The 27,807-nt window shown below is 42.5% G+C and overlaps 1 protein-coding gene across 1 annotated transcript in view; it reads left to right on the top strand.

The window, feature by feature from the left end:
• Nucleotides 1–25,157, top strand: part of mgat4a (alpha-1,3-mannosyl-glycoprotein 4-beta-N-acetylglucosaminyltransferase A) — a 263,412-nt gene extending 238,255 nt beyond the window's left edge. Inside the window, exons 12-15 of the mRNA XM_068033329.1 lie at nt 5,965–6,043; nt 17,962–18,037; nt 23,072–23,184; nt 24,483–25,157. Coding sequence (XP_067889430.1) covers nt 5,965–6,043; nt 17,962–18,037; nt 23,072–23,184; nt 24,483–24,509 — 295 coding nt within the window. The 3' untranslated portion in view covers nt 24,510–25,157. The remainder of the gene's footprint in view (nt 1–5,964; nt 6,044–17,961; nt 18,038–23,071; nt 23,185–24,482) is intronic.
• Nucleotides 25,158–27,807: the final 2,650 nt, after the last annotated feature.

Below are 27,807 nucleotides of genomic sequence, written 5' to 3'. Positions count from 1 at the left end.
GTGGTGACGGCGAAAAACAGATTTTCTTCCTCCCTCCCTCTCTTTTCCCCCCCCCCCCCCCCCCCCCCCACCACCAGAGGCCAATCGAGGCCCTTAAGAGGCTAATTAACTGCCACTTAAAGGCCTCCTCCTGCTGCTGAAGGTATTTAATCCTTGGTGGTTGGATGGCAAAGGCCCCAAGAACCCCGCCTGGTAAAACCAGGCGGCCTCCTTGCGGGCTGTGGGGGGGGGCCCTTCTGATTGGGTAACCTGTGCACCATGGAGTTAAGCCCCCGAAGCCCCAACCGCCCCAACACAACTCTTTTTCCTTCCCCCCCACCCCCACCTCTCACCCAGTTGCAAACCGCCACCCCTTGCCTCACCGCGCCCCGCTAATTGTCCCTAGCAAGGCCCCAAAAACTTACCTGAGTTTCGTGGCCATCCTTCCACTTGCCTCCAATGGCTGTGTGTAGTCCCAGCATTGGCCACCGCTCCCAATGGCGCTGCTGGGACTAAGAGCTGCTGGCCCGCTGATCGGCTGGCAGCTCTGTTCGGCGGGACGTCCTGCCTCAAGGAGGTGGAAGTCCCGCCCAAGACCAATTAAGGGCCTGGGGAACTAAAAATCCTGGTCTGGCTCCCAAGGCCCAGCGGAGTCGGGCTCGCCATCGACTTTCCGGCTGGCGGGCGGGGCCTCCCACCCAACGTAAAATTCTGGCCTAAGACTCTCCAGCCAGGGGAAACAATCTTTCAGCATCTACCCTGTGAAGCCTCCTAAGAATTTTTAACTTTTCAATGAGATCACCACTCAGTCTTGTAAACTGCAGAGGATATAGGACTATTGTAATCAATCTCTCCTCATAGGACAGCCCTCTCATCCCATGTTTTTGAATTCTTGAATTCACTGAGCGAGACCGGCAGAGTTTAAAAGTGCAGCGGCAGCGGGAAGGAGTGAGACTGAGCGAGACCGGCAGAGTTTAAAAATGCAGCGGCAGCGGGAAGGAGTGAGACTGAGCGAAACCGGCAGAGTTTAAAAATGCAGCGGCAGCGGGAAGGAGTGAGACTGAGCGAAACCGGCAGAGTTTAAAAGTGCAGCGGTAGCGCGCCGGAGTTTTGAAAAAAAAAGCCGACAGTGACATCACAGGAGAGCTGCAAGGTGATTGGTTGGGAGTCACTGCTGTTAGGGAATTAGCTCTAAATAGCTGGGTAAGTATCTCGGGTAAGAAAAGTTTAAAAGTTTAAAGTTTATTTCAAATATAGTAAGTAATGTTTTTTTTTAGGGAGTTCTGTAGTAACGAGGACCGGGGAAGAAGGGCCCTAGAGTAACTGATATTATTGGACATTAAGATCTTCCAAAAGGTTTAATTTAATTTATAGGGTTAAGTCATGGCAGGAGAGCTCAAAGCCGTGGTATGCTCCTCGTGCTCCATGTAGGAAGCCGGGAACAATTTCAGTGCCCGGGACCAGCATGTGTGCAGGAAGTGTCTCCAGCTGCAGCTCCTGGAAGACCGGGTTTCGGAGCTGGAGCGGCAGCTGGGACACTGTGGAGCATCCACAAGGTGGAGAGTATCGTGGATAGCACGTATAGAGAGGTGGTCACACCGCAGGCTCAGACCCCACAGGCAGGAAGGGAATGGGTGACCACCAGGTAGAGCAAGAGGACTAGTCAGGCAGTGCAGGAATCTCCTGTGGCTATTCCCCTGCAAAACAGATATACTGCTTTGGATACTGTTGGGGCGAATGGCCTCTCAGGGGAAAGCAGTAACCATCCAATTTGTTGCACCATGGTTGGCTCTGCTGCACATGGGAGAAGTAAAAAGTGTGGGAATGCAATAGTTATAGGGGATTCTAATGTAAGGGAATAGATGGACATTTCTGTGGCCGCAAAAGAGACTCCAGGATGGTATGTTGTCTCCCTGGTGCTAGGGTCAAGGATGTCTCAGAGCAGTTACAGGACATTCTGAAGGGGGAGGGTAAACAGCTTGTGGTCGTGGTACACATTGGTACAGATGACATAGGTTAAAAAAAAAAGGATGAGGTCCTAAAAGCAGAATATAGGGAGCTAGGAAGTAAGTTGAAAAGTAGGACCTCAAAGATAGTAATCTTAGGATTACTACCAGTGCCACGTGCTAGTCAGGGTAGAAATAGCAGGATATATCGGATGAATACGTGGCTGAAGAGATGGTGTTGGGGGGAGGGTTTTAGATTCCTGGGGCATTGGGACCAGCTCTGATGGAGGTGGGACCAGTACAAACTGGACGGGTTACACCCGGGCAGGACCGGGACTGATGTCCTAGGGGATGTATTTGCTAGAGTGGTTGGGGAGGGTTTAAACTAAAATGGCAGGAGGATGGGAACCTTTGCAAGGAGTCAGAGGAGGGGGGGTTCAAAGACTAGAACAAAAGACAGTAAGAAGAAGGAGAAAAGTGATGGGCAAAGACATCAAGGGCCAGAATCAAACAGGGCCACAGTGAAAAATAGTGGGAAGGGAACAAGTAATGTTAAAAAGACACGCCTTACGTCTTTGTGCCTTAACGCGCAGAGCATTCGCAATAAAGTGGATGAATTAATCGCGCAAATAGATGTAAACGGGTATGATATAGTCGGGATTACGGAGGCATGGCTGCAAGATGACCAGGGATGGGAAATGAACATCTAGGGATATTCTGTATTTAGGAAGGACAGACAAAAAGCAAAAGGCGGTGGAGTTGCATTTCTGGTTAAAGAGGAAATTAACGCAATAATGAGGAAAGATATTAGCTCTGATGATGTGGAATCTGTATGGGTAGAGCTGAGAAACACTAAAGGGCAAAAAACATTAGTGGGGGTTGTATATAGACCCCAAAGCTGTAGTGGTGATGTTGGGAGTGGCATTAAACCGGAAATTAGAGATGCATGCGATAAAGGAACATCTGTAATTATGGGTGACTTGATTCTGCATATAGATTGGGTAAATCAAATTGGTTACAATACCGTAGAGGAGGAATTCATTGAATGTATCCGGGATGGTTTTCTGGACCAATGCGTTGAACCAACTGGACAACAGACCAGCCTAGACTGGGTATTGTGTAATGAGAGAGGAATAATTGACAATCTAGTGGTGTGAGACCCCTTGGGGACGAGCGACCATAATATGATAGAATTCTTCATCAAGATGGAGAATGACGTAGTTGATTCTAAGACCAGGGTCCTGAATCTTAGTAAAGGAAACTACAAAGGTATGAGGTGTGAATTGGCCATGACGGATTGGGAAACGTTACTTAAAGGGATGATGGTGGATAGGCAATGGCAAACATTTAAAGAGCGCATGGATGAACTGCAACAATTGTTTATCCCTGTCTGGCACAAAAGTAAAACAGGAAAGGTCGCCAAACCATGGCTTACAAGGGAAGTTAGAGATAGCATTAGATCCAAGGAAAAGGCATATAAATTTGCCAGGAAAAATAACAGACCTGAGGATTGGGAACAGTTTAGAATTCAGCAAAGGAGGACCAAGAAATTGATTAAGAAGGGGAAAATAGAGTACGAGAGCAAGCTTGCGGGGTACATAAAAACTGACTGTAAAAGTTTCTATAGGTATGTGAAGACAAATGTAGGTCCCTTACAGTCAGAAACAGGGGAATTTATTGTGGGGAATAAAGAAATGGCTGACCAACTAAATGGATACTTTGGTTCTGTCTTCACAAAGGAGGACACAAATATCATACCAGAAATGTTGGGGAACACGGGGCTTAGTGAGAGGGAGGAACTGAAAGAAATCAGTATTAGTAGAGAAATGGTGTTGGGGAATTTGATGGGATTGAAGGCCGATAAATCCCCAGGGCCTGATGGTATGCATCCCAGAGTAGTTAAGGAAGTGGCCCGAGAAATACTGGATGCATTGGTGGTCATCTTCCAAGATTCTATAAACTCTGGAACAGTTCCTACAGATTGGACGGTAGCTAATGTAACCCCACTATTTAAAAAAGGAGGTAGAGAGAAAGTAGGGAATTATAGACCAGTCAGCCTGACGCCAGTAGTGGGGGAAATTCTAGAGTCTATTATCAAAGATTTTATAGCAGAGCACTTGGAGAACAGTGGTAGAATTGGACAGAGTTAGCATGGATTTACGAAAGGGAAATCATGCTTGACAAATCTACTAGAATTCTTCGAGGATGTAACTAGTAGAGTTGATGAGGTGAAGCCAGTGGGTGTGGTTTATTTGGACTTTCAGAAGGCTTTTGACAAAGTCCCACATAAGAGATTAGCGTGTAAAATTAAAGCACATGGGATTGGGGGCAGTGTATTGTGATTGATTGAAAATTGGTTGGCAGACAGGAAATAGAGTAGGGATAAATGGGTCTTTCTCTGAATGGCAGGCAGTGACTAGTGGGGTACCGCAGGGATCAGTGTTAGGACCCCAGCTATTCACAATATATATTAATGATTTAGATGAGGGAACTAAATGTAATATTTCCAGATTTGCAGATGACACAAAACTGCGTAGCAGGGTGAGTTGTGAGTAGGATGCAGAGAGGCTTCAGGGTGATTTGGACAAGTTGAGTGTGTGGGCTAATGCATGGCAGATGCAGTATAATGTGGATAAATGTGAGGTTATCCACTTTGGTAGCAAAAACAGGAAGGCAGATTATTATCTGAATGGCTATAAACTGAGAGAGGGAACTATGCAGTGAGACCTGGGGGTTCTCATACACCAGTCGCTGAAGGTAAGCAACAGGTGGTAAAAAAGGCAAATGGTATGTTGGCCTTCATAGCGAGACGATTCGAGTACAGGAGCAGGGATGTCTTGCTGCAATTATACAGGGCCTTGGTGAGACCACACCTGGAATATTGTGTGCAGTATTGGTCTGCTTATCTGAGGAAGGATGTTCTTGCTATAGAGGGAGTGCAGCGAAGGTTTACTGGACTGATTCCTGGGATGGTGGGACTGACGTATGAGGAGAGATTGAGTCGGTTAGGATTATATTCGCTGGAGTTCAGAAGAGTGAGGGGGGATCTCATAGAAACCTATAAAATTCTGACAAAACCTGACTGGGTAGATGCAGGAAGGATGTTCCCAATGGTGGGGGAGTCCAGAACCAGGGGTCATAGTCTAAGGATATGGACCTTTCAGGACTGAGATGAGGAGAAATTTCTTCACCCAGAGAGTGGTAAGCCTGTGGAATTCGCTACCACAGAAAGCAGTTGAGGCCAAAACATTATATGTTTTCAAGAAGGAGTTAGATATAGCTCTTGGGTCTAAAGGGATCAAAGGGTATGGGGCGAAAGCGGGAATAGGTTACCGAGTTGGATATCATAATGAATGGCAGAGCAGGCTCAAACAGCCGAATGGCCTATTCCTATTTTCTATGTTTCTTGCAGCTTCACAAGGCGAACTTCTGGTTGCCATGCCGAAGAATTTATTCGAATCAGAGTTTATTATGAGCCCTCCTATTCTCTCTCTGCATGACAGCTTCTGGTTTAGGTTTATTTGCAGTAAACAGCTGGTGAGAATTTGCTAGCTCTGCCTTTACAGTCAAGTAACTATAGTATTTTACATATACATTTTGAAATGACTTTTAATTAATTTCCAATACCTTTTTGTCAACATTATAATTCTATTAAACGTATGATGCTTGTAATGGTTGTGACTTCTCACCTCTCTTCATACAACTCCCCGCGCACTTTCACTTCAGGTCAGGAGCAGTGCCACTGATTTACAGTGACTGAAATCAAATTTGGTTTGTGTTGGATAGGATTCTGTGACTTAGTGTTTTGGGATTGCATTCTATGATTCCATCTGTTCATAGTTGGAGCCATTGGCTTCAGCTGACTAAGCCAAATTCAATTTTATTATGAGATTCTAGAATTTTTTTCCCGTTTTTGAAGGGGATTGAATTTTGCAAATCCATGTTTTGCAATTTTAGTAATGGTGGTTACAAAGGTGACCAGTAATTTTAAGGCTTACTTGAGCAATTTTAATCACTACATTTCCTGTCTTGATTTCAGATATTTGTTTCACACTGGGAACATAGAACATCCAGGGGACTTGTTGTTGAATACAAGTGTTGAGGTTTTGCCTTACAAGGTAAGGAACATCTGTTTCCTAAGAACAAAGAAAATTACAGCACAGGAACAGGCCCTTCGGCCCTCCAAGCCTGCGCCGATCCAGATCCTCTATCTAAACATGTCGCCTATTTTCTAAGGGTCTGTATCTCTTTGCTTCCTGCCCATTCATGTATCTATCCAGATACATCTTGAAAGACGCTATCGTGCCCGCGTCTACCACCTCCGCTGGCAACGCGTTCCAGGCACCCACCACCCTCTGCGTAAAGAACTTTCCACGCATATCCCCCCTAAACTTTTCCCCTCTCACTTTGAACTCGTGACCCCTAGTAATTGAATCCCCCCACTCTGGGGGAAAAAGCTTCTTGCTATCCACCCTGTCTATATCTCTCATGATTTTGTACACCTCAATCAGGTCCCCCCTCAACCTCCGTCGTTCTAATGAAAATAATCCTAATCTGCTCAACCTCTCTCCATAGCTAGCGCCCTCCATACTAGGCAACATCCTGGTGAACCACCTCTGCACCCTCTCCAAAGCATCTACATCCTTTTGGTAATGTGGCGACCAGAACTGCACGCAGTATTCCAAATATGGCCGAACCGAAGTCTTATACAACTGTAACATGACCTGCCAACCCTTGTACTCAATACCCCGTCCGATGAAGGAAAGCATGCCGTATGCCTTCTTGACCACTCTATTGACTTGCGTTGCCACCTTCAGGGAACAATGGACCTGAACACCCAAATCTCTCTGCACATCAATTTTCCCCAGGACTTTTCCATTTACTGTATAGTTCACTCTTGAATTGGTTCTTCCAAAATGCATCACCTCGCATTTGCCCTGATTGAACTCCATCTGCCATTTCTCTGCCCAACTCTCCAATCTACCTATATTCTGCTGTATTCTCTGACAGTCCCCTTCACTATCTGCTACTCCACAAATCTTAGTGTCGTCTGCAAACTTGCTAATCAGACCACCTATACTTTCCTCCAAATCATTTATGTATATCACAAACAACAGTGGTCCCAGCACGGATCCCTGTGGAACACCACTGGTCACACGTCTCCATTTTGAGAAACTCCCTTCCACTGCTACTCTGTCTCCTGTTGCCCAGCCAGTTCTTTATCCATCTAGCTAGTACACCCTGGACCCCATGCGACTTCACTTTCTCCATCAGCCTACCATGGGGAACCTTATCAAACGCCTTACTGAAGTCCATGTATATGACATCTACAGCCCTTCTCTCATCAATCAACTTTGTCACTTCCTCAAAGAATTCTATTAAGTTGGTAAGACATGACCTTCCCTGCACAAAACCATGTTGCCTATCACTGATAAGCCCATTTTCTTCCAAATGGGAATAGATCTTCTCCAGCAGCCTCCCTACCACTGGCGTCAGGCTCACCGGTCTATAATTACCTGGATTATCCCTGCTACCCTTCTTAAACAAGGGGACAACATTAGCAATTCTCCAGTCCTCCGGGACCTCACCCATGTTTAAGGATGCTGCAAAGATATCTGTTAAGGCCCCAGCTATTTCCTCTCTCGATTCCCTCAGTAACCTGGGATAGATCCCATCCGGACCTGGGGACTTGTCCACCTTAATGCCTTTTAGAATACCCAACACTTCCTCTCTCCTTATGCCGACTTGACCTAGAGTAATCAAACATCTGTCCCTAACCTCAACATCCGTCATGTCCCTCTCCTCGGTGAATACCGATGCAGAGTACTCATTTAGAATCTCACCCATTTTCTCTGACTCCACGCATTACTTTCCTCCTTTGTCCTTGAGTGGGCCAATCCTTTCTCTAGTTACCCTCTTGCTCCTTATATATGAATAAAAGGCTTTGGGATTGTCTTTAACCCTGTTTGCTAAAGATATTTCATGACCCCTTTTAGCCCTCTTAATTCCTCGTTTCAGATTGGTCCTACATTCCCGATATTCTTTCAAAACTTCTTCTTTCTTCAGCCTCCTAGACATTATGTATGCTTCCTTTTTCCTCTTAGCTAGTCTCACAATTTCACCTGTCATCCATGGTTCCCTAATCTTGCCATTGCTATCCCTCATTTTCACAGGAACATGTCTCTCCTGCACGCTAATCAAACTCTCTTTAAAAGCCTCCCACATATCAAATGTGGATTTACCTTCAAACAGCTGATCCCAATCTACATTCCCCATCTCCTGCCCAATTTTGGTATAGTTGGCCTTCCCCCAATTTAGCACTCTTCCTTTAGGACCACTCTCGTCTTTGTCCATGAGTATTCTAAAACTTACGGAATTGTGATCACTATTCCCAAAGTAGTCCCCTATTGAAACTTCAACCACCTGGCCGGGCTCATTCCCCAACACCAGGTCCAGTATGGCCCCTTCCCGAGTTGGACTATTTACATACTGCTCTAGAAAACCCTCCTGGATGCTCCTTACAAATTCTGCTCCATCTAGACCTCTAACACTAAGTGAATCCCAGTCAATGTTGGGAAAATTAAAATCTCCTATCACCACCACCCTGTTGCTCCTACATCTTTCCATAATCTGTTTACATATTTGTACCTCTATCTCACGCTCGCTGTTGGGAGGCCTGTAGTACAGCCCCAACATTGTTACCGCACCCTTCCTATTTCTGAGTTCTGCCCATATTGCCTCACTGCTCGAGTCCTCCATAGTGCCCTCCTTCAGCACAGCTGTGATATCCTCTTTGACCAGTAATGCAACTCCTCCACCCCTTTTACCTCCCTCTCTATCCCGCCTGAAGCATCGATATCCTGGGATATTTAGTTGCCAATTGTGCCTTTCCCTCAACCAAGTCTCAGTAATAGCAATAACATCATACTCTCAGGTACTAATCCAAGCCCTAAGTTCATCTGCCTTACCTACTACACTTCTTGCATTAAAACAAATGCACCTCAGACCACCAGTTTAAAAGCAGCCAGCCCCCATTCTATGCTGAAGAATGAATAAATCATTTGTATAACAAGGTCATCTGGCTTGTGCCAAAAAGGATTGGAATTGGTTTCTCTGTTTACTTCATTTAGTAGCAAAGTTTGAACAAACGATCTCCCATTTCCACCACCTTCCTACTCAAACTGCTGCTGCGGTAACGTGGCCTTTATCAGTAAATTATACCTTGGTCTCTTCCCTCACTTCCCTGGAACTTTCTTCTCCTTCGACCAATTCACTTTGTTCTATGTCTCTCACCTATCTATGAAATCCTTGTTATCTATCTTTCCAAGTCCAAGACCATGTTTCATTCTGAGATATTCTACCTCCTTTCATCCTCGGTGATTTCAATCAGCATCTCAACTAATGTTCTCCTTTGCTCTGATTTCACTGCCCTCCTTCTCTAAACCTCTCCCTCCATATAAACTCTCCTCCCCATATTCATATTGCCTGACATTACCATCTCCCATGGCCTCTCTTCTCCGATGATCTTGATCATTGATGAGGCTGTTTCCAACAGCTTCCTTGTATTCCTCGCCATCCACATCCTCCTAACCCTTTCAACACCACTTCTGCATCTCTGTCTGGAAAATAATTCTCTCCAAGCCACTGGCTACTGCACTTACAAATTCCCAAAATTCCTAGCCTTAGGCCTTACATTTGTCAGAATACTTCTGCAGCTGTCAATCTGCTCAACCACTTCCAGTCCTCCACCTTTTGATGCCTTTGTACTCAGGATAAACATTTACTTTCTCCCATCCCTGGCTGACTTTCCACAATGGCCCACTTCAAATCCCAAGTGCAGAATTATATAAACCTATCTGTGCACAATAAATTTAGCAATGAATCAGCAAATCTTGCTGGACGACATCAAACACTATCAGCCCTCTGTCTCTTCTGCCAAACCATTTACTACTCCTGGATCAATCTAGAGAACAAAAACAACCTGTGACTTCGTTTTGTCAATACCGTAGCAGGGGGTGGTAGCATAGTGTTTGTTAGTGGACTGGTAATCCAGAGGCCTAATGCTCCTGAAACATGAGTTCAAATCTTACCAGGGCAGCTGGGGGAAATTTTAATTCAATTAATTTCTTTTGGGCCTCCTTATCTCGAGAGACAATGGATACGCGCCTGGAGGTGGTCAGTGGTTTGTGAAGCAGCGCCTGGAGTGGCTATAAAGGCCAATTCTGGAGTGACAGGCTCTTCCACAGGTGCTGCAGAGAAATTTGTTTGTTGGGGCTGTTGCACAGTTGGCTCTCCCCTTGCGCCTCTGTCTTTTTTCCTGCCAACTACTAAGTCTCTTCGACTCGCCACAATTTAGCCCTGTCTTTATGGCTGCCCGCCAGCTCTGGCGAATGCTGGCAACTGACTCCCACGACTTGTGATCAATGTCACACGATTTCATGTCGCGTTTGCAGACGTCTTTATAACGGAGACATGGACGGCCGGTGGGTCTGATACCAGTGGCGAGCTCGCTGTACAATGTGTCTTTGGGGATCCTGCCATCTTCCATGCGGCTCACATGGCCAAGCCATCTCAAGCGCCGCTGACTCAGTAGTGTGTATAAGCTGGGGATGTTGGCCGCTTCAAGGACTTCTGTGTTGGAGATATAGTCCTGCCACCTGATGCCAAGTATTCTCCGAAGGCAGCGAAGATGGAATGAATTGAGACGTCGCTCTTGGCTGGCATACGTTGTCCAGGCCTCGCTGCCGTAGAGCAAGGTACTGAGGACACAGGCCTGATACACTCGGACTTTTGTGTTCCGTGTCAGTGCGCCATTTTCCCACACTCTCTTGGCCAGTCTGAACATAGCAGTGGAAGCCTTACCCATGCGCTTGTTGATTTCTGCATCTAGAGACAGGTTACTGGTGATAGTTGAGCCTAGGTAGGTGAACTCTTGAACCACTTCCAGAGCGTGGTCGCCAATATTGATGGATGGAGCATTTCTGACATCCTGCCCCATGATGTTCGTTTTCTTGAGGCTGATGGTTAGGCCAAATTCATTGCAGGCAGACGCAAACCTGTCGATGAGACTCTGCAGGCATTCTTCAGTGTGAGATGTTAAAGCAGCATCGTCAGCAAACAGGAGTTCTCTGATGAGGACTTTCCGTACTTTGGACTTCGCTCTTAGACGGGCAAGGTTGAACAACCTGCCCCCTGATCTTGTGTGGAGGAAAATTCCTTCTTCAGAGGATTTGAACGCATGTGAAAGCAGCAGGGAGAAGAAAATCCCAAAAAGTGTGGGTGCGAGAACACAGCCCTGTTTCACACCACTCAGGATAGGAAAGGGCTCTGATGAGGAGCCACCATGTTGAATTGTGCCTTTCATATTGTCATGGAATGAGGTGATGATACTTAGTAGCTTTGGTGGACATCCGATCTTTTCTAGTAGTCTGAAGAGACCACGTCTGCTGACGAGGTCAAAGGCTTTGGTGGGATCAATGAAAGCAATGTAGAGGGGCATCTGTTGTTCACGGCATTTCTCCTGTGTCTGACGAAGGGAGAACAGCATGTCAATAGTCGATCTCTCTGCACGAAAGCCACACTGTGCCTCAGGGTAGACGCGCTCGGCCAGCTTCTGGAGCCTGTTCAGAGCGACTCGAGCAAAGACTTTCCCCACTATGCTGAGCAGGGAGATTCCACGGTAGTTGTTGCAGTCACCGCGGTCACCTTTGTTTTTATAGAGGGTGATGATGTTGGCATCGCGCATGTCCTGGGGTACTGCTCCCTCGTCCCAGCACAGGCATAGCAGTTCATGTAGTGCTGAGAGTATAGCAGGCTTGGCACTCTTGATTATTTCAGGGGTAATGCTGTCCTTCCCAGGGGCTTTTCCGCTGGCTAGGGAATCAATGGCATCACTGAGTTCCGATTTGGTTGGCTGTATGTCCAGCTCATCCATGACTGGTAGAGGCTGGGCTGCATTGAGGGCAGTCTCAGTGACAGCATTCTCCCTGGAGTACAGTTCTAGGTAGTGCTCAACCCAGCGGTCCATCTGTTTGCGTTGGTCAGTGATTATGTCCCCCGATTTAGATTTGAGGGGGGTGATCTTCTTGATGGTTGGCCCAAGAGCTCTCTTCATGCCATCATACATTCCTCTGATGTTTCCGGTGTCTGAGGCCAGCTGAATATGACTGCATAGGTGTTGCCAGTAGTCGTTTGCGCAACGCCTAGCTGTTCTTTGTGCAGTACTTCTGGCTGCTTTAAGTGCTGCGGATGTTAAATCGCTGGGGGCTTTCTTGTAGTTCAAAAGTGCAATGCGCTTAGCGGCTATGACAGGTTCCAGCTCTTCATTATGAGATTGAAACCAGTCTGCATTTCTCTTCGCACTTTTGCCGTAGGTGGTCAAAGCTGACTCATAGATGGCGTCTCTGATGTGGGCCCACTTGGTCTCAGCATCCCCTGTGGGAGTGTTTTGAAGGGCTGTTACAAGTGAATTTAGAAATTTTTGTAACAGTTGTGGGTGAGAAATTCTGCTCGTGTTGATGCGCGGGTGGCCCTTCTGCTTGGAATGATGCAACTTCTTTGGTCTGAGTCTAACCTTGCTGCACACCAGGGAGTGGTCGGTGTCGCAGTCCGCACTGTGGAAGCTGCGTGTGATTTGAACACTGTTTAAGGCGGCTCGCCTTGTGACAATGAGGTCTAGCTGGTGCCAACGACGTGATCTTGGGTGCCTCCATGAAACCTGGTGACAATCTGGAATAAAATGCTAGTCTCCGTAACGATGATCATGAAACTACTGGATTGTCATTAAACCCATCTGGTTCACTAATTTCTCTCAGGAGGAAATCTGCCGTCCTTATTTGGTCTGGCCTACATGTGACTCCAGACCCACAGCAATGTGGTTAACTCTTAACTGCCCTCTGAAATAGCCTAGCAAGCCACTCAGCAAAGGCAATCGGAGATGGGCAATAAATGTTCCAAGGACTAATTTTTTAAAAAAGTCTCTTTAAATCATTTCCTCCTCTGTCCTCACCCCATTGCCTGCAATGAGTGCAAAGAGATCATGGACTTCTTTTTCATGAAGATTGAGACATGTCCAGCTGCACCCCCACCCCACCCCACCCCACCCCACCCACCCACTCAAACAATCTCCACGCTAAACTTGCTCCAGGGCTCCCTTCTACACTAACCCTATAGCCACATCTTTCCTGAGTTTATCTCTTATCTTCCTTCATGCCCTTTCTGAGTTTGTCTTGCTAAGCTGCCATTGTCTTTGGCCACATACTCCATACTCTGTCCGTTGATTTCACCCCCTCCTTTGTCATTGGCTCATGTCTTATTAGACTATTTCACCTTGCTGAGCTTTTTGCTCCTTATCCACTCTGGTACAAATCACCTGTCTCTGTCGGCACCCCTACCTCAACTCAGCTGCTGCTGAAACCTCATCCATGCCTTTGTTACCTCCAGGTTCAATTATTCCAATGGTTTCCTGGCATCCGATTTCTTCCCCCACCCACCCCCCGAAATTCCCTTTCTGAACCTCTCCTTGAACCTCTCCCTATTGTCCTCTCCTTTTAAGACTCTTTTTAAAACCAACCTTGACTAAGGGTTTAGATGTCCCTCTTAATGTCTTCTTTGCTGCAACATCCAGTTTTGTCTGATTATGGTATGAGATACTATATAAATGAAAGTTTATGTTTGAACTTATTGGAGTTTTTGGAGCTATTACAGTGACATAAAGGTTATCTTCTCAAATGGAAATCTTCCTATAAAGTCAATATTTTTGTATCTATTAAATGTGAGAAATGTATGCAACCAGTCACCCACATAAATGGTTTGATTTGATTAGGAAGTTGTGTGAATAATTTGTAATGGCACTATAGCAAACTGTAGGTGTGTATTCCACTGCTGCCTTTCTGTGCATAATATAGTCACCTCAGGTATACATCATTTGTTAGTATTGTGTTGAAAGCTGTATTCTGAACAGGATTTTGGATATATTGGTGAGAATGAGAATCACAATTCAGAAAGTTTAATTATCCATCTATATTGTGCTCATTAATTATCATGGAGGTAATGTTGGACTACAAACAATAAATCCTTAACTGGAGAAACAAAGTATAGCAGAGCTATGAATAAATGGTCTGCATCAAATTTTACAAATAATGGTGGAAGTGAAGAATGGAGGTGGATTAGAGGAGCTTAATGAACAATTGTTGGAGATGAAAATAGAAAAGGAATTGGATCTGAAAAATTTAGCACAATTCAAAGTAGATAAATTACCAAGCCTTGGTAGCTTGTTCAAAATGCAAAGTGCACAATTGGATTGGAGAGTAGCCAATATAACTTCAAGAAGAATAAATTGGGTAACTAAACTAATTAGTCTAATGCCAGTTTTAAGCAAATGCTTGGAAAACATTTTTTGGGTTAAAATTAGTTTCCATTTAGAAAAGCATGGCCTAATCAAGGACAGCTGGCATGAATTCATGTTTGACAAATGTAAAAGTTTTTGAAGAAGCAATTAATTGTTTAGATGAAGGGAATTGAGCAGAATTAGCTTATATTGATTTAACAGAAGGTGTTCAATAAGATAAAAGCAAAGTACTGCAGATGCTGGAAATCTGAAATTAAAACAAGAAATGCTGGAAATACTCAGCAGGTCTGACTGCATCTGTGGAGAGAGAAGCAGAGTTAACGTTTCAGGTCAGGTTCAGATGAAGGGTCACTGACCTGAAACGTTAACTCTACTTCTCTCTCCACAGATGCTGCCAGACCTGCTGAGTATTTCCAGCATCTCTTGTGTTCAATAAGATGTTTCGCGAGAATCTTGTCAAGAAAGAAAGAACAAAGGACCTTTCAGGCTGATCCCATTTGACCAATGGTCTTGACCTCCATTCAGAAATGCCATCAAAGTTGGGCAGATTTATAAATCAGAATAAACTGGAGGGAAGCAGTCAAGTCTGATGAAATAGCCAAGGAAACAACTTATCTTTTTATAGTGCTTTTTCTGACTTTAGGACTTTGTAAAGCATTTCACAATCTATTGAGTACTTTAAAAGTGTAGTCACTGTTGTAATGTAGAGAAACATGGCAGCCAATCTCAAACTTGGAGGAAACAAATTTCATCAAAATTTGTACACAGTAAGGTTCCACAAACAGCAATCAGATAAATAACCATATAAGCTAATTTTTGGTGGTGTTGGTTGAAGGATACATGTTGACTAGAACACCAGGAAAAGATCGCTGTTTTTCTTGTCCAGCTGAGGGTGCATATAGAGCCTCAGTTTAACGTCTCATCCAAAAAAACAGCATCTCTGACAATGCAGCTCTCCATCTAACTGAAGTGTCAGCCTAGGTTCTGAAGTGGGGCATGAATCCAGGATCTTTTGACTCGGAGGGCAAGAGTGCTACTATGATTTCTGTCTTTCTGCAATTATAATATTTCTTGCATTTGGTCACTATCTGGTTTTCAATTCGTGTTACTTGTATTGCTTTCAAAATAGGGAAGTTATCTGCTAAAATTCTGTAGCATCTTTGTACTATTTCTAAATATTATAGCACTCAAAGTGTTGATATTTTGGAATAATCTTGCTCAAGCATGCTTGTGATTAAATCTGCATAGACACCCCTGTATTATAAGGGTCTGAAAGTGTTAATGTTTGAGACAGTGAGAGTAACCCCTCCCACTGTCATGATGTGGTAATAGTCACATAGGCTTGGCAGGAGCTAGAAGCACCATGAGAAGTACTAGTTAGAGATCCTAATGGAGAATGTAAATAGAAGGTAAATTGAAATAACGAGTTGATGTTCAGTTATCCAAAAACTCTCAGACCTTTATGAAGAGCACTATAGCTACGCTACCAACCACATACTATATAGTGACAGCGATATACAACAACTCCAACAGAACAAACAGCAAAATGATAGGAAATGTTTTCCCAGTGCATATACTGCTTAATATATTTTCACTCCAGCATTGCACAATATTGCTTGCACCGTCTTGATCATGTATCATGTACAATGGTGACCAATAACACAAACACACCAATCATTGTGCGGTAGAGTTTCTATTTTGGGTGCAATCGACAATTTTTGCTCCAGGTCTCCACTCAAACTTATTTGCATACCGTTGAATGTAAAATCTTCCATGAGCCACTGCAATCAGACGGTGTAATTTTAAAACATTTTTTGCATTAAAAATATTCCTGGATATATTTAGAGTAGTAACAACAATGTATATTTATATAGCACCCTAAACATAATAAAATGTCTGAAGAGCATTGTTGAGTAAAATTAGACACCTAGGTAGATTTTAAGGAGCATCTTAAGGAAGAAAGTGAGATAGAGAGACGGATAGGTTTAAGGAGGCAATTCCAGAACTTCGGGCCTAGGCAGCTGAAAGCACAGCCACCAATGGTGGAGAAATTAAAATCGGGAATGCTCAAGAGGCTAGAATTAGAGGAGCGCAGATATCTTGGAGAATTGTGGAGCTGGAGGAGATTACAGAGATAGAGAGGGATGAGGCCATGGAGGGACTTGAAAACAAGGATGAAAATTTTAACATCAAGACGTTGCTTGACCAAGTGCCAGTGTAGGTCAGGGGTGATTGGCTGAACCGGACTTGGGGCAAGTTAAGACACAGGCAGCAGAGTTTTGGATAACCTCAAGTTTACAGAGGGTAGAATGTGGGAAACCAGTCAGCAATGTGTTGTCATTGTCAAGTCTAGAGGTAATGAAGGCATGGATGAGGGTTTCAGCAACAGAAGAGGAGGCAAGGGCCAGGTTGGACAATTTTATGGAACTGAAAATAGGCAATCTTAATGATGGCACAGATATGTGGTCTGAAACTCAGCTCTGGATGAAATCAAGGTTGTGAACACTTTGGTTTAGTCTCACAGTTGCCAGGGAGAGTCAGTAACCAGGGAAGCTTGAAGCAGGGACCGAAGACAATGGCTTCAGTTTTCCCAATATTTATTTGGAGGAAATTTCTGCTCATCCAGTACTGGATGTTGGATAAGCAGTCTGATAATTTAGCAACAGTGACCCAGTGCAGTTTTATTATAACAGCTGAAAATGGGTTTATCACAAAAATAAGCATTTTTAATCAGTGTCTAGTCCACCACCTGTGAATAGCCTGATTTTAAATAATTAAAAATGACTTTTATAAACTAGAAAGAGCCATTTACTAGTTTCATTGGTGTACGGTAGTCAGTTTCTTTGTAAATTAGTTTATTTTTAAAACGTGCCTTTTGTGTCTTTTTTTTTAAAAAAAGCTTAATTTTTAGAGTCATCTTGCAGACCCATAAACGTGCGTAACTAGCAGAAACTCTCCATTGTGATCAATTCAATCTGGGCAGATAGCCAGTTTTTGGGGGGAGAGGCGCAGGCATCCTGCATAATGCTTTTTAAACTAATGCCAATAGATTGCGAAAACTCAGTTTACACCGGGCATAACCTGCATTTGAAATGCGAGATCTTTTGAGCTGGTTTGGCCAATTTCGGGTGAATTGCACTGAAAATACCAGCTCAACTTAGAGGAAACTCTAGGCTACTGCTTTTTAAGTTGGAAAGATGTCCCAAGGCACTTCACAAAGGTGTAATCAGACAGTGCCAAAGAGGGGGGATATTGAGAGGGGTGAGCAAAAGGTTGGTAAGAAAGATGGGTTTTAAGAAGGCGATGGAGGTGAAGAAGTTTAGATAGGGAATTCCAGAGCAGGGCCTGGATGGCTGAAGGCACAACCAACAATGGAGGGGTGAAGGGATGGGGAGATGTACAAAAGCAGAGGCTTCTAACCTTATTGCTTGGCTGTACAAGAAGTTGTTTGTCAGATCATTTTCTACTGCTAATTGGATCTCTGAAATGTTAAATCTGAGTCTCAGTCAGTAAACAAATTTACTTTTATATGAAGTCAAAGACAATTAAGATGAGCTTATGGATTTTGCAACTTTGCTGGCATTCGATTTTGTGGTTGCACAAGCTGTATAATTGTTTCTGCTGCGGTTGGCAGATGTTATTGATTGATTTTATCTGGTTGTCTTTTTGGTTTTATCTTTTATTTAGGTTTCAGGATCTGAATTGCTTCAGGAGACCAAAGAATCAAGATATAAGCGAACTGAAGATGGATTTTTCAGAATAGGTATAGTTTGAAACTTCTTCCAGGTGACATTCACCATCACCATCCTTTGTTTCATTAGTCACAACTTCTTTTTTTAAACCCTGTTTTCTGCCCATCCTCTACATATAATGCCCCCTTTTTAAGGCCTGGGTTGCAGATATTTCAAATTATAGTGCTTGCATGTGAGCAACATGGGCTGTGGGGGGTGGGGTGGGGGGCAGCCAATAATTGTCCAATTTGTCTATCAGCAGAAACCTCAGTTAACAGCAAGTTATTGCTGTTTTCCTCCACAGGACTTGACTTTCTTGACCTGAATCTAATCTGATCTCAGGGTGGAGAGAGAGTTTCCACATAAGTATCCGCTTAGACCCTCCTTCAACCTCATCCATGTCTGAATATAGCTTCCTTTTCACTTGACTTCCCCCAAAAGAAGTGTGGTCACAATCCTCTGTGGGTGTGCATATTCTGTTTTAATACAGTGAATGTTGAACTTTCTTTGGCCTCTGTTGTTGCAATTACAGTGTTATTGTTCCTTAGACAAGACTGAAGTTCAGTTGTTCTGCTGTATTAGATGGTAAATCTGCAGATAACATCAAATTGTTGATAGCTATGCATAGCAATAGAGTAAGCACCCTGAATTCCTGCGTCCTGCCAGCCTATCCAGCACGGTGCAGGCAGTTACAGCTGCCATGCATTCATTGAACCACTTCATAGCACTGGGCCTAAATGGCTGCAAGTGACTGGATGAAGGACGCAAGAAGTCCGCCGACCTCTTTTTCACAGACATTTTGCCTGTCAGGAAAATCAAATCACCCGGAGCTGGCAATGACAAGTGACAGGCACTCAACAGTGTTATGGTGCTTCTGTATTTTTTGTTAATTTTTTTTTGAGGACTTATGTATTTTAGAAGAATGGACATTGTTTTATTTGGGAAAACTGAAAAGGATTCCATGGATTTTTTTTCATTGGAGTCATTGAAAAGAGGTCATCGGATGGTCTTTTGGACTTGGTTTGTAAACAACCCTTACTGGAAGTCAGCTGTCTTCAGATAAATACCTAGCAGGGGCTTTTTGACTTGGGATAGATGTTTATGGAGAAGTGACAGGTCAAGATTTATAGGGGTCAGGAGGCTTGACTCTTGAGATATTGTTTTTGGTTTCGCTTTGGACAGTGTGTTGAGGTATGAACTGTTTTGAAGGCAGTTGGAGAAAACCAACCAAGAGAGCAGTCACCATCAGCACTCTGTTCTATCTCTGAGAATTTCCTGAGAATCAAGTATAAGAAATAGAGAAACTGATGCTGCATTTCTCCTGAAAAGCCTGCCAGAAACCCCTGTTGCTGCATTTCTCCTGGAAATCCTGCCAAACTGATTTTCAACGTCGCCTGAAAAGAACTGCTCTAGAAAAGTCCCAGTAACAGCTGTCTACGCATATTTAGGACACCAAGCCAAAAAGGGACCACTGACATCTTTCCATATCTTTTTTTTTTCTTCAAGAATCAGCAAGTATTTGGCCAAAGTATTCTTTTGTCTTTTTTTGTAACAGAGCTGTAAAGAGAAAATCTCTTTTTCGGTTAACCTGTGTGTGTGTGTGTGTGTGTGTTTGTGTGTGTGTGTCTGTGTGTGTGTGGGGCTAAGGTAAAAAGGGAACTTTCATATTTCAATCTGTGTGTTAATGCTTTGCTTCATTACTGGTTAAGTCTTGTTTTTATAATAAACTAATAATTGTGTTTATTAAACAAACCTGGTTGGTTGGTGTGTTTTATTCTGGGATAAACAGTAGAGTATATGATTGACTGCATTGGTGACTGAGTAAACACTTAAATATATGTTGTGACCTGTGGAGAAGTGGAACTAGAAAAGACAGTGCACTCCTCCCACCTCAGTCATAACAACAGGTGATGGGCCTGTAGCAGGAAGCCAGATTTCAGAGTGGATCCTAAAATCTACCAGTGAGGAATTCTTTGGAACCTCCCCACCACCCCATATTTATTGACTCCATTTGCACAGCATTCAGCATTTGTGTTGTAGCTTAGGTGGGTCATAAAGGTAATAGGGTGCCATAAATGTGTACAACAGCTTATTTCAGTAACTAATTGGTCATAAGGTAAGGGGAGAAAATATTTGCAACTCTTAAAATCCTCAATTTTTAAAAAACAAATTAAAAATTGTAACAATTTTTTCTTTCCACAAATTGTGGATGAGGTAAGCTTTGTAACAGGGAAATCAAACTGCGTCTTTCCAGTTGCTTTTAAGGCAAGAAGCACATGATTTTACTTTACTGTGTCATATTTTCTTTCTTGCACTGCAAGTGGAAGTTAATTATTGATCATTGGTTTTACAACAGATAAATTCTCTCAAACCTTTTTGCAGCAATTTTCAAAACACACGCAAAAAAAAAATTATGATCTGATATTGTAACTTCACAGGATGTGTGAAAACTTTCCTGTGAAACCTTAACTTATGCTCCTCTTGGCCAGACGAGAAAAATATCCTGGGCCATTTTTCTGAGTGTCCTTCTTTGCTTCCTTTAAGAACCATTGGTTAGGCTGCTCAATGCTGAATACAGATTTGTACCTCACAGTTGCAATCAAAGGGTGACGTCCTTCAATTTACATATTACAAGTGGCCTGATGAAGGTCTCTGCCCAAGATAGCAGCAGCCAAAAAGCCAGCATAAACAGGGTGGTAAGTGACCTGATTCTACAAGTATATCAATGGGAAGAGGATAACCAGGGAAAGAGTAGGACCCATTAGGGACCAAGGGGGAAATCTGTAGGTGGAGCCAGAGGACATTGGTAGGGTGTTGAAGGAATACTTCACATCTGTCTTCACCCAAGAGAATGAGGATGTAGATGTGGAACTCAGAGAGAGACTGTGAGGTTCTTGAGCAAACCTATGACAAGGTATTGGAGGTTTTGGTAGGCTTAAAAGTGGACAAATCTCCAGGTCCGGACGATTTGTGTCCCAGGATGCTGTGGGAGGCGAGGGTGGAGATTGCAGGGGCTCTGACCCAAATTTTTAATTCCTCTCTGGCCACGGGGGAGGTGCCAGGGGACTGAAGGACAGCTAATGTGGTCCCACTGTTTAAGAAAGGTTGTAGACATAAGCCAGGGAACTACAGACCAGTGAGTCTCACGTCAGTGGTAGGGAAACTATTGGAGAAAATTCTGAAGGAGAGAATCTATCTCCACTTGGAGAGGCAAAATTTGGTTAGGAATAGTCAGCATGGCTTTGTCAGAGGGAGGTCATGCCTAACAAATTTTATTGAATTTTTTGAGCATGTGACCAGGTGTGTAGATGAGGGTAGTGCAGTTGATGTAGTTTACGTGGATTTCAGCAAAGCCTTTGACAAGGTCCCACATGGGAGACTTATCAAGAAAGCAAATGCACATGGGATACAGGTTAACTTGATAAGGTGGATTCAAAATTGGCTGAACTGTAGGAGACAGAGTGATGACAGACGGCTGTTTTAGCGACTGGAAGCCAGTGTCCAGTGGCGTACCACAGGGATCTGTGCTGGGTCCCCTATTGTTTGTCATTTATATAAACGACATAGATGACTATGTGGGGGGTAGGATCAGTAAGTTCACGGATGACACAAAGATTGGCCGAGTGGTTAACAGTGAGGTTGAGTGTCTTGGGTTACAGGAAGATATAGACGGGATGGTCAAATGGGCAGAAAAGTGGCAGATGGAATTTAACCCTGAAAAGTGTGGGGTGATACACTTTGGAAGGAGTAATGTGACACGGAAGTATTCAATGAATGGCCTGACACTGGGAAGTTCCGAGGAAAAAAGGGACCTTGGCGTGTTTGTCCATAGATCTCTGAAGGCAGAAGGGCAGGTTAATAGGGTGGTGAAAAAGGCATATGGGACACTTGCCTTTATCAATCGAGGCATAGCTTACAAAAGTAGGGAGGTCATGTTGGAGTTGGATAGAACTTTGGTAAGGCCACAGCTGGAGTACTGTGTGCAATTATAGGAAGGATGTGATTGCACTGGAAGGGGTGCAGAGGCGATTCACCAAGATGGTGCCTGGGATGGAACATTTAAGCTATGAAGAGAGATTGGATAGGCTTGGGTTGTTTTTGCTGGAGCAGAGAAGACTGACGGGTGACCTGATTGAGGTGTACAAAATTATGAGGGGCATGGACAGGGTGGATAGGGAGCAGCTGTTCCCCTTAGTTGAAGGGTCAGTTACGAGGGAACACAAGTTTAAGGTGAGGGGCAGGAGGTTTAAGGGGGATTTGAGGAAGAACTCTTTTACCCAGAGGGTGGTGACGGTCTGGAATGCACTGCCTGGGAGGGTGGTAGAGGGGGGTTGCCTCACATCCTTTAAAAAGTACCTGGATGAGCACTTGGCACGTCATAACAACATTCAAGGCTATGGGCCAAGCGCTGGCAAATGGGATTAGGTAGACAGGACATCAGTGCAGACTTGATGGGCCGAAGGGGCTCTCCTGCACTGTATTATTCTGTGATTCTGTGATATGATTTTCAGGTCACTAATACCCTGTTTATGCCAGGTAGAGGCCTGCAAAATTGACCCCATCATCTTCACCATGAAATCCCTAGGCTAGTGCAGTTGATGCCTCTTATGTACATTGTATCTTAACCTGTGCTGTGCAAAATCTAACCTTCATTTGTAAGATGGTTGGTGCACCTGAAGATAAATAACCTATTTTTTTCCCCCAAAGAAAAATGTCTTCCTCTGCTTGGGCTCAAAATGCCATTTCTGTAGTTATTTTGTCAGCAGCCTATCTTGCTGTTCAAATTAACGTAGTCGAAGCAGAGTGTAGAGAGTCCTGATTATTGAATATAGGGTTATTAAAATGGAATGTTTGCATCATTTACACCATCTTCAGTATGTTTGTGCCTCTCCTTCATTTTTATTAGTATAACAATGATGCCAAACTGGGCCACTTTGCTAGCCTCTTCCAGGATTCTTTTTATCCCACTTCCCGTTAGTTCAGTATATTACTGTAGCCACATTTCACTTAGTCCTAATCAAAAAGAAATTTATGTGTGCTTTTCTTTCTTCCTTCCTTGTGTGTAGGTAGATTTGAGAATGGAGTAGCTGAAGGTGCTATTGACTTGAGATTGAATCCCATCACTGCCATTAGACTGTCAGTTTTACAAGATTCCAATGTGTGGGCTCTTCTTGATGAGGTGAGATGTCACAACACATTCTGTGTTGATGTTGAAATGTTGTGTAATGCTGTGAACAAACTATTTCTTAGTAAGCTGGTTTAAAGGTCGTGTGGAGAGTCATTCTTTGAAAATTGAAATAAGAGAAAGCCTTGCATCTATATAAAGCCTTTCATGACCTCTAGATGCCCCAAAGCACTTTACAGCCAGTGAAGTACTTGAAGTGCAGTTACTGTTGTAATAGAGAGAAGGCAGCAGCAATTTGTGCACAGCAAGATCCCACAAACAGCTAAAGGAAGATGACCAGATCAGCAGCTGCTTTTGTTAGTGATGATGGTTGAGGGATACATATTGTCCAGGTCACCCGGGAGAACTTTCCTGCTCCTCTTCAATATAATGCATGGGATCTTTTGCATCCATGTGAGAGGCCACACTTGGTTTAACATCTCATCTGAAATCATAGTTCAATCTTCAATTTTAAAAATCTGTAATGCTCTTAGAATATTTATTATAATCATTTTATTTCCAAGTGCTGCTGCTTGTCAGAGTTGTAAATAATAGTATCAATGCTGGGAAAAGCCAAGCACCAACTGTCAGCTGGTCACCATTAAGTTTAACCTGTTAATTGCCTAGAAAGCTAGTCAGCCAATGGGGGAGGGGAGGGGGACTGGCAGTGAGAGTGCATTCAGCACCTTGCTGACTCTGGTTCCATATTTCCAATGGGGAATACAAGTCGTGTGACCTCAACACAGAGTATCATTGATTTCAGGTATAGATTGGCCTCTGAGCACCTCTCAGGCTAAACAAACTGCAGGAATGGAAACTGAGGGGAAATATTGAGCATTTTAAAAAAATGGATAAAGCAGTCTTTTTTTTTAATTGTTTATAACATGACGACTGCAACATCTTGCCTTTATATAGCACCTTTAACATATTAAAAATGTCCACAGGCTCTTCATAGGAATGTTTTCAGACATAATTTGACACCAAGTCATGTAGAGATATTAGGATAGGTGACCAAGGAGTGACTCATAGGAGAAGAGAGAGGTCGAGATGTGGAGCAGTTTAGGGAGGGAATTACAGAGCTTAAGGTCCAGGCACCTGAAGGCACAGCTGCCAATGGTGGGGTGATGAAAATCAGGGATGTAAGAGGCCAGAATGGAAAGAGTGCAGACATCTGAGGGCTGTAGAGCTAGATGAGGTTACACTAAATTAAGGTGTCATTTAATGCTTCAGAATGTTGAACCAACTTGTCATGAAGTTCACTGTTTCTATGACTAAGCACTTTTCTCTCTGCTTATTTTTTTTTCCCATTCCAGATCCAACTTAAAAAAGCTGCCAATTAATCAGTATTTAAAGGAGATTGAGAGCAAATCAGTTTTATAAAAAAAAAGTTCCACTACAATCTATCTTAATAGTACTCTTTAATAAAGAAAAGTGTTGATACTGATCACAGAATTCATGGATATATCGCCTCATTGTCTGATCACCGTGGATATTCATTGTTCCCAAACACTACCTCCTGTGAAATCTACTGTAATTTTCTATGTAACAATTCTAATTTTGAAGATTATCAGCTGAATCTTTTTGGTAATCCGAAGCTAATGGACTATTCTCATCTTGAGTTTAACTGAGGTGTAAATGTATTTTTGTTACCCATTTTATCAGTACAATATACCTAAATATTGAGTAAAAATAAGCAAACAAATGAGACTACTTCTGTATAAAGAGGTTAAGTATGTTACAAATTTTAAATATAAATTGTGCATCAGGGACAGAAACTGTACAAACAGGCAAGAGAGGATAGGTTGGGGTGGATGGTTACCTTTTAATTTATTGTAAATATGCACTGTGCAGATGTGTGTCATGTTTTGAGGGATTCCAGGTAGATATAGATTCTTGATCAGAGAAATATTGTATTTAATTTCTAGACAATTGTGGTAACTTTTGAAGAAGTGCTTCATTTTATGAAGGAAATAAATTGCCTTTTCAAAGCCTTGACTTATGAATGTTGAAAATTGCCAGTGTTCTTGAGATGTATCATATTGGGTTCCAGCAGCATTGAGGCACTTAAGAATTTATGTGCCTTAAGTATCATGTTACTGCAGCTGGTTAGTATTGGTAATATTAAGTGATAGCTACATTCTTCTCTAACTTTTTAATAAGGTATTCACTCACAAGGAGGCCAAGAAGAATTGGAATTCTCTTACTACTTTGCATTTTGTTTATTGGAAAATATTCTTAAAAAGCTCTTAATAGCATTTTTAGAAATATATCGCTTATATAGTACTGAAATGCAGCACCCACAACGCAAAAAACAACCTCTTGAAGGTATCAGGTAGGCCCTTTCATTGCAGCTTTGTTTCATCACTATTTTAAAAAAAACCTCAAGTGTCAATAACATTTTGCAAGCTTTTTTTCTAGGAAGATGGATCATTTTCCTTAGCAAAATTATACTTTTGCAGATTTTATTTTTGAAACCATGAGTTGGATGAATTGGATACAGGGTTAATTTGCTGTTTTTCCATGTGTACTGTATTGATTCTTTAAATGCTGGTTGTTGGCTGTCAACATTGTCCAAAATATTTACTTAACTGTAACCATTCATAAAGGTATGAGCCGCTCTAATAAAATCCTCCCAGTTTTCTGCTGGAAAGCTACTTCAGCAGATGCAGGCAATGTGCATGGAGAGGCCTCAATTTAACTGGATGATTATGATAATGTGCAATCAGACATTAAACTGGTAGTGTAGTTTTAAGTGTTTTGAAATGTTACTGGAAATGTAGTCTGTGCTGGGGGAGGATATAAATGATTATGATAACTGCTTAGAATAGGCAAAGTTTGCATCAATAAGTGCAATATGAAATGTAGGGCCGCAGACTGTAGGTGGAGGTTCATGTTTTCAGTGATCCTATTTGTTAAATAATTCTATTTAAATTGGACAATCTTGGTATTTTAAACTCTTGAAAGAAATAAGCTTATGATAGACTTTCAGCTCTGTCTTCCTGTCAACTACTTCAAAGTAATTAGTAGTTTATATATGCTGGAGGGGGGGTGGAGAGAGAGGGAATAAAAAAAAACACATGGACAGTTTTGAGAAAATGTTACCTTCATGAAGAGATAAGCAACAAAATATTACACTTCAAGCTGATGTTTTGCTCCAAAAGCAGCATTTTAGTAATGCCAACATCATAATCATTAACTTTGCACAATTCATGGTCATAAGATTAACTACCTAAATATTGAAGGACTCTGAACTAAAAACAGGAAATGCAGGCCAATCAGTATCTGTAAAGTGAAAAGATTCGTTAAAAATTCAGGTGTAGATCCTTCATCAGAAGCACTCTCATCAAGGGTCTCTAATGACCAGATGCATTGATTTGATGAAGTAGCTATTGAATAAGTAAGCAATTGCATTGTAATGACTGAAAAAAGATATATTTTTTGAATTATTTATTGCATGAAGACAATGCGAGATCAAATCAGTCACTTTTAGTTTTAAATCTTTTAATAAAGCCAATAAATGATGGCTTTAAATCCCTTTTAAAAACCAAAAGTTAGAGCAGATGCATCTGCAGTCATATTGTGATTCCTTGTTAATCGAGTCACCATAGATTGAACCTTTCTGAATGCAAATTGAGAATCAGATTATTCAAAATATATGATGCTGCGAATCTATTTATGATGCCCCTCCATCCTATTTAAGTTATATTTATACGATTTCCACTGTTGTTTGCTGTGTGCTGGCCTTTTGTCCAGTGGCTAGATCATAACAAATGCATGGAAAGATTTTTTAAAACCTAGTATGGTCTTTGCCTTGTAGCATTTTTCTTGCAGTTTCTTCTTGCAAAGTCGTTAGAATTCAATTGAGGGTTGTGGGGGGTGGGGGGTTGCTGGTGGGGAAGACTCAGCTGCTTTTCCTTATAGGTTTAATAGGTCCATGGTTTTAAATCTACAAATTGCAGTCTCCACAACTTGCTGAGTAGTTTGACCACGTAACATCAGTGGGGGCACATTAAAAGTAATTCATTGGATGTGAAACACTTTGGAATGTCCTCCGGATGGTTAATGATATATAATATATATATAATCACACACATCTCCAAGTACACATCCCCAAGTACATTCTATTTGCACTTCCGTTACTGCTAGAAACTACACCATAGATCTATATTCATTGTTCAGAAAGTTCATCAAATTCTGTAACAGTAGGATGAAATAGAATGCTTTTATTTTTAAAAGTACATTTGTTTGAAGGGCTGGGGCTTGATTTTTAATCGTTGTATTTAAAATTAGAAAAATAAAGTTGTAAACTTTGCTAATGTGGAGTTGTTTGAGGTGATTGACTGCCAAAACCCTCTTTGCACAGTGATTTGATTTATTTAAATCTTGGTCAACCAACATGTTGAGATCAGTTTATTGTTTAGTAAATAGGGACTGAACTAAATCGAAGAGGGCTCATCTGTAGCACTTTTTAAAAAAATAAAATAGATTTATTGTGATTGAAGTGGTAATGGATCCCTTTTAAATAATGTGCCACAGATCAGTCTCTTGAAATCCAATGCTTTTGCTTATTTTTATGAATGTGTTTATGCTTTGTGTTTGTAGCAATGCACCTGCTTCCGTTAATGTCGATGTGCCTTT

Source organism: Heterodontus francisci, chromosome 6 (assembly GCF_036365525.1).
Source record: "Heterodontus francisci isolate sHetFra1 chromosome 6, sHetFra1.hap1, whole genome shotgun sequence".
Taxonomy (NCBI): domain Eukaryota; kingdom Metazoa; phylum Chordata; class Chondrichthyes; order Heterodontiformes; family Heterodontidae; genus Heterodontus; species Heterodontus francisci.
This window is presented reverse-complemented; position numbering and strand designations above follow the sequence as displayed.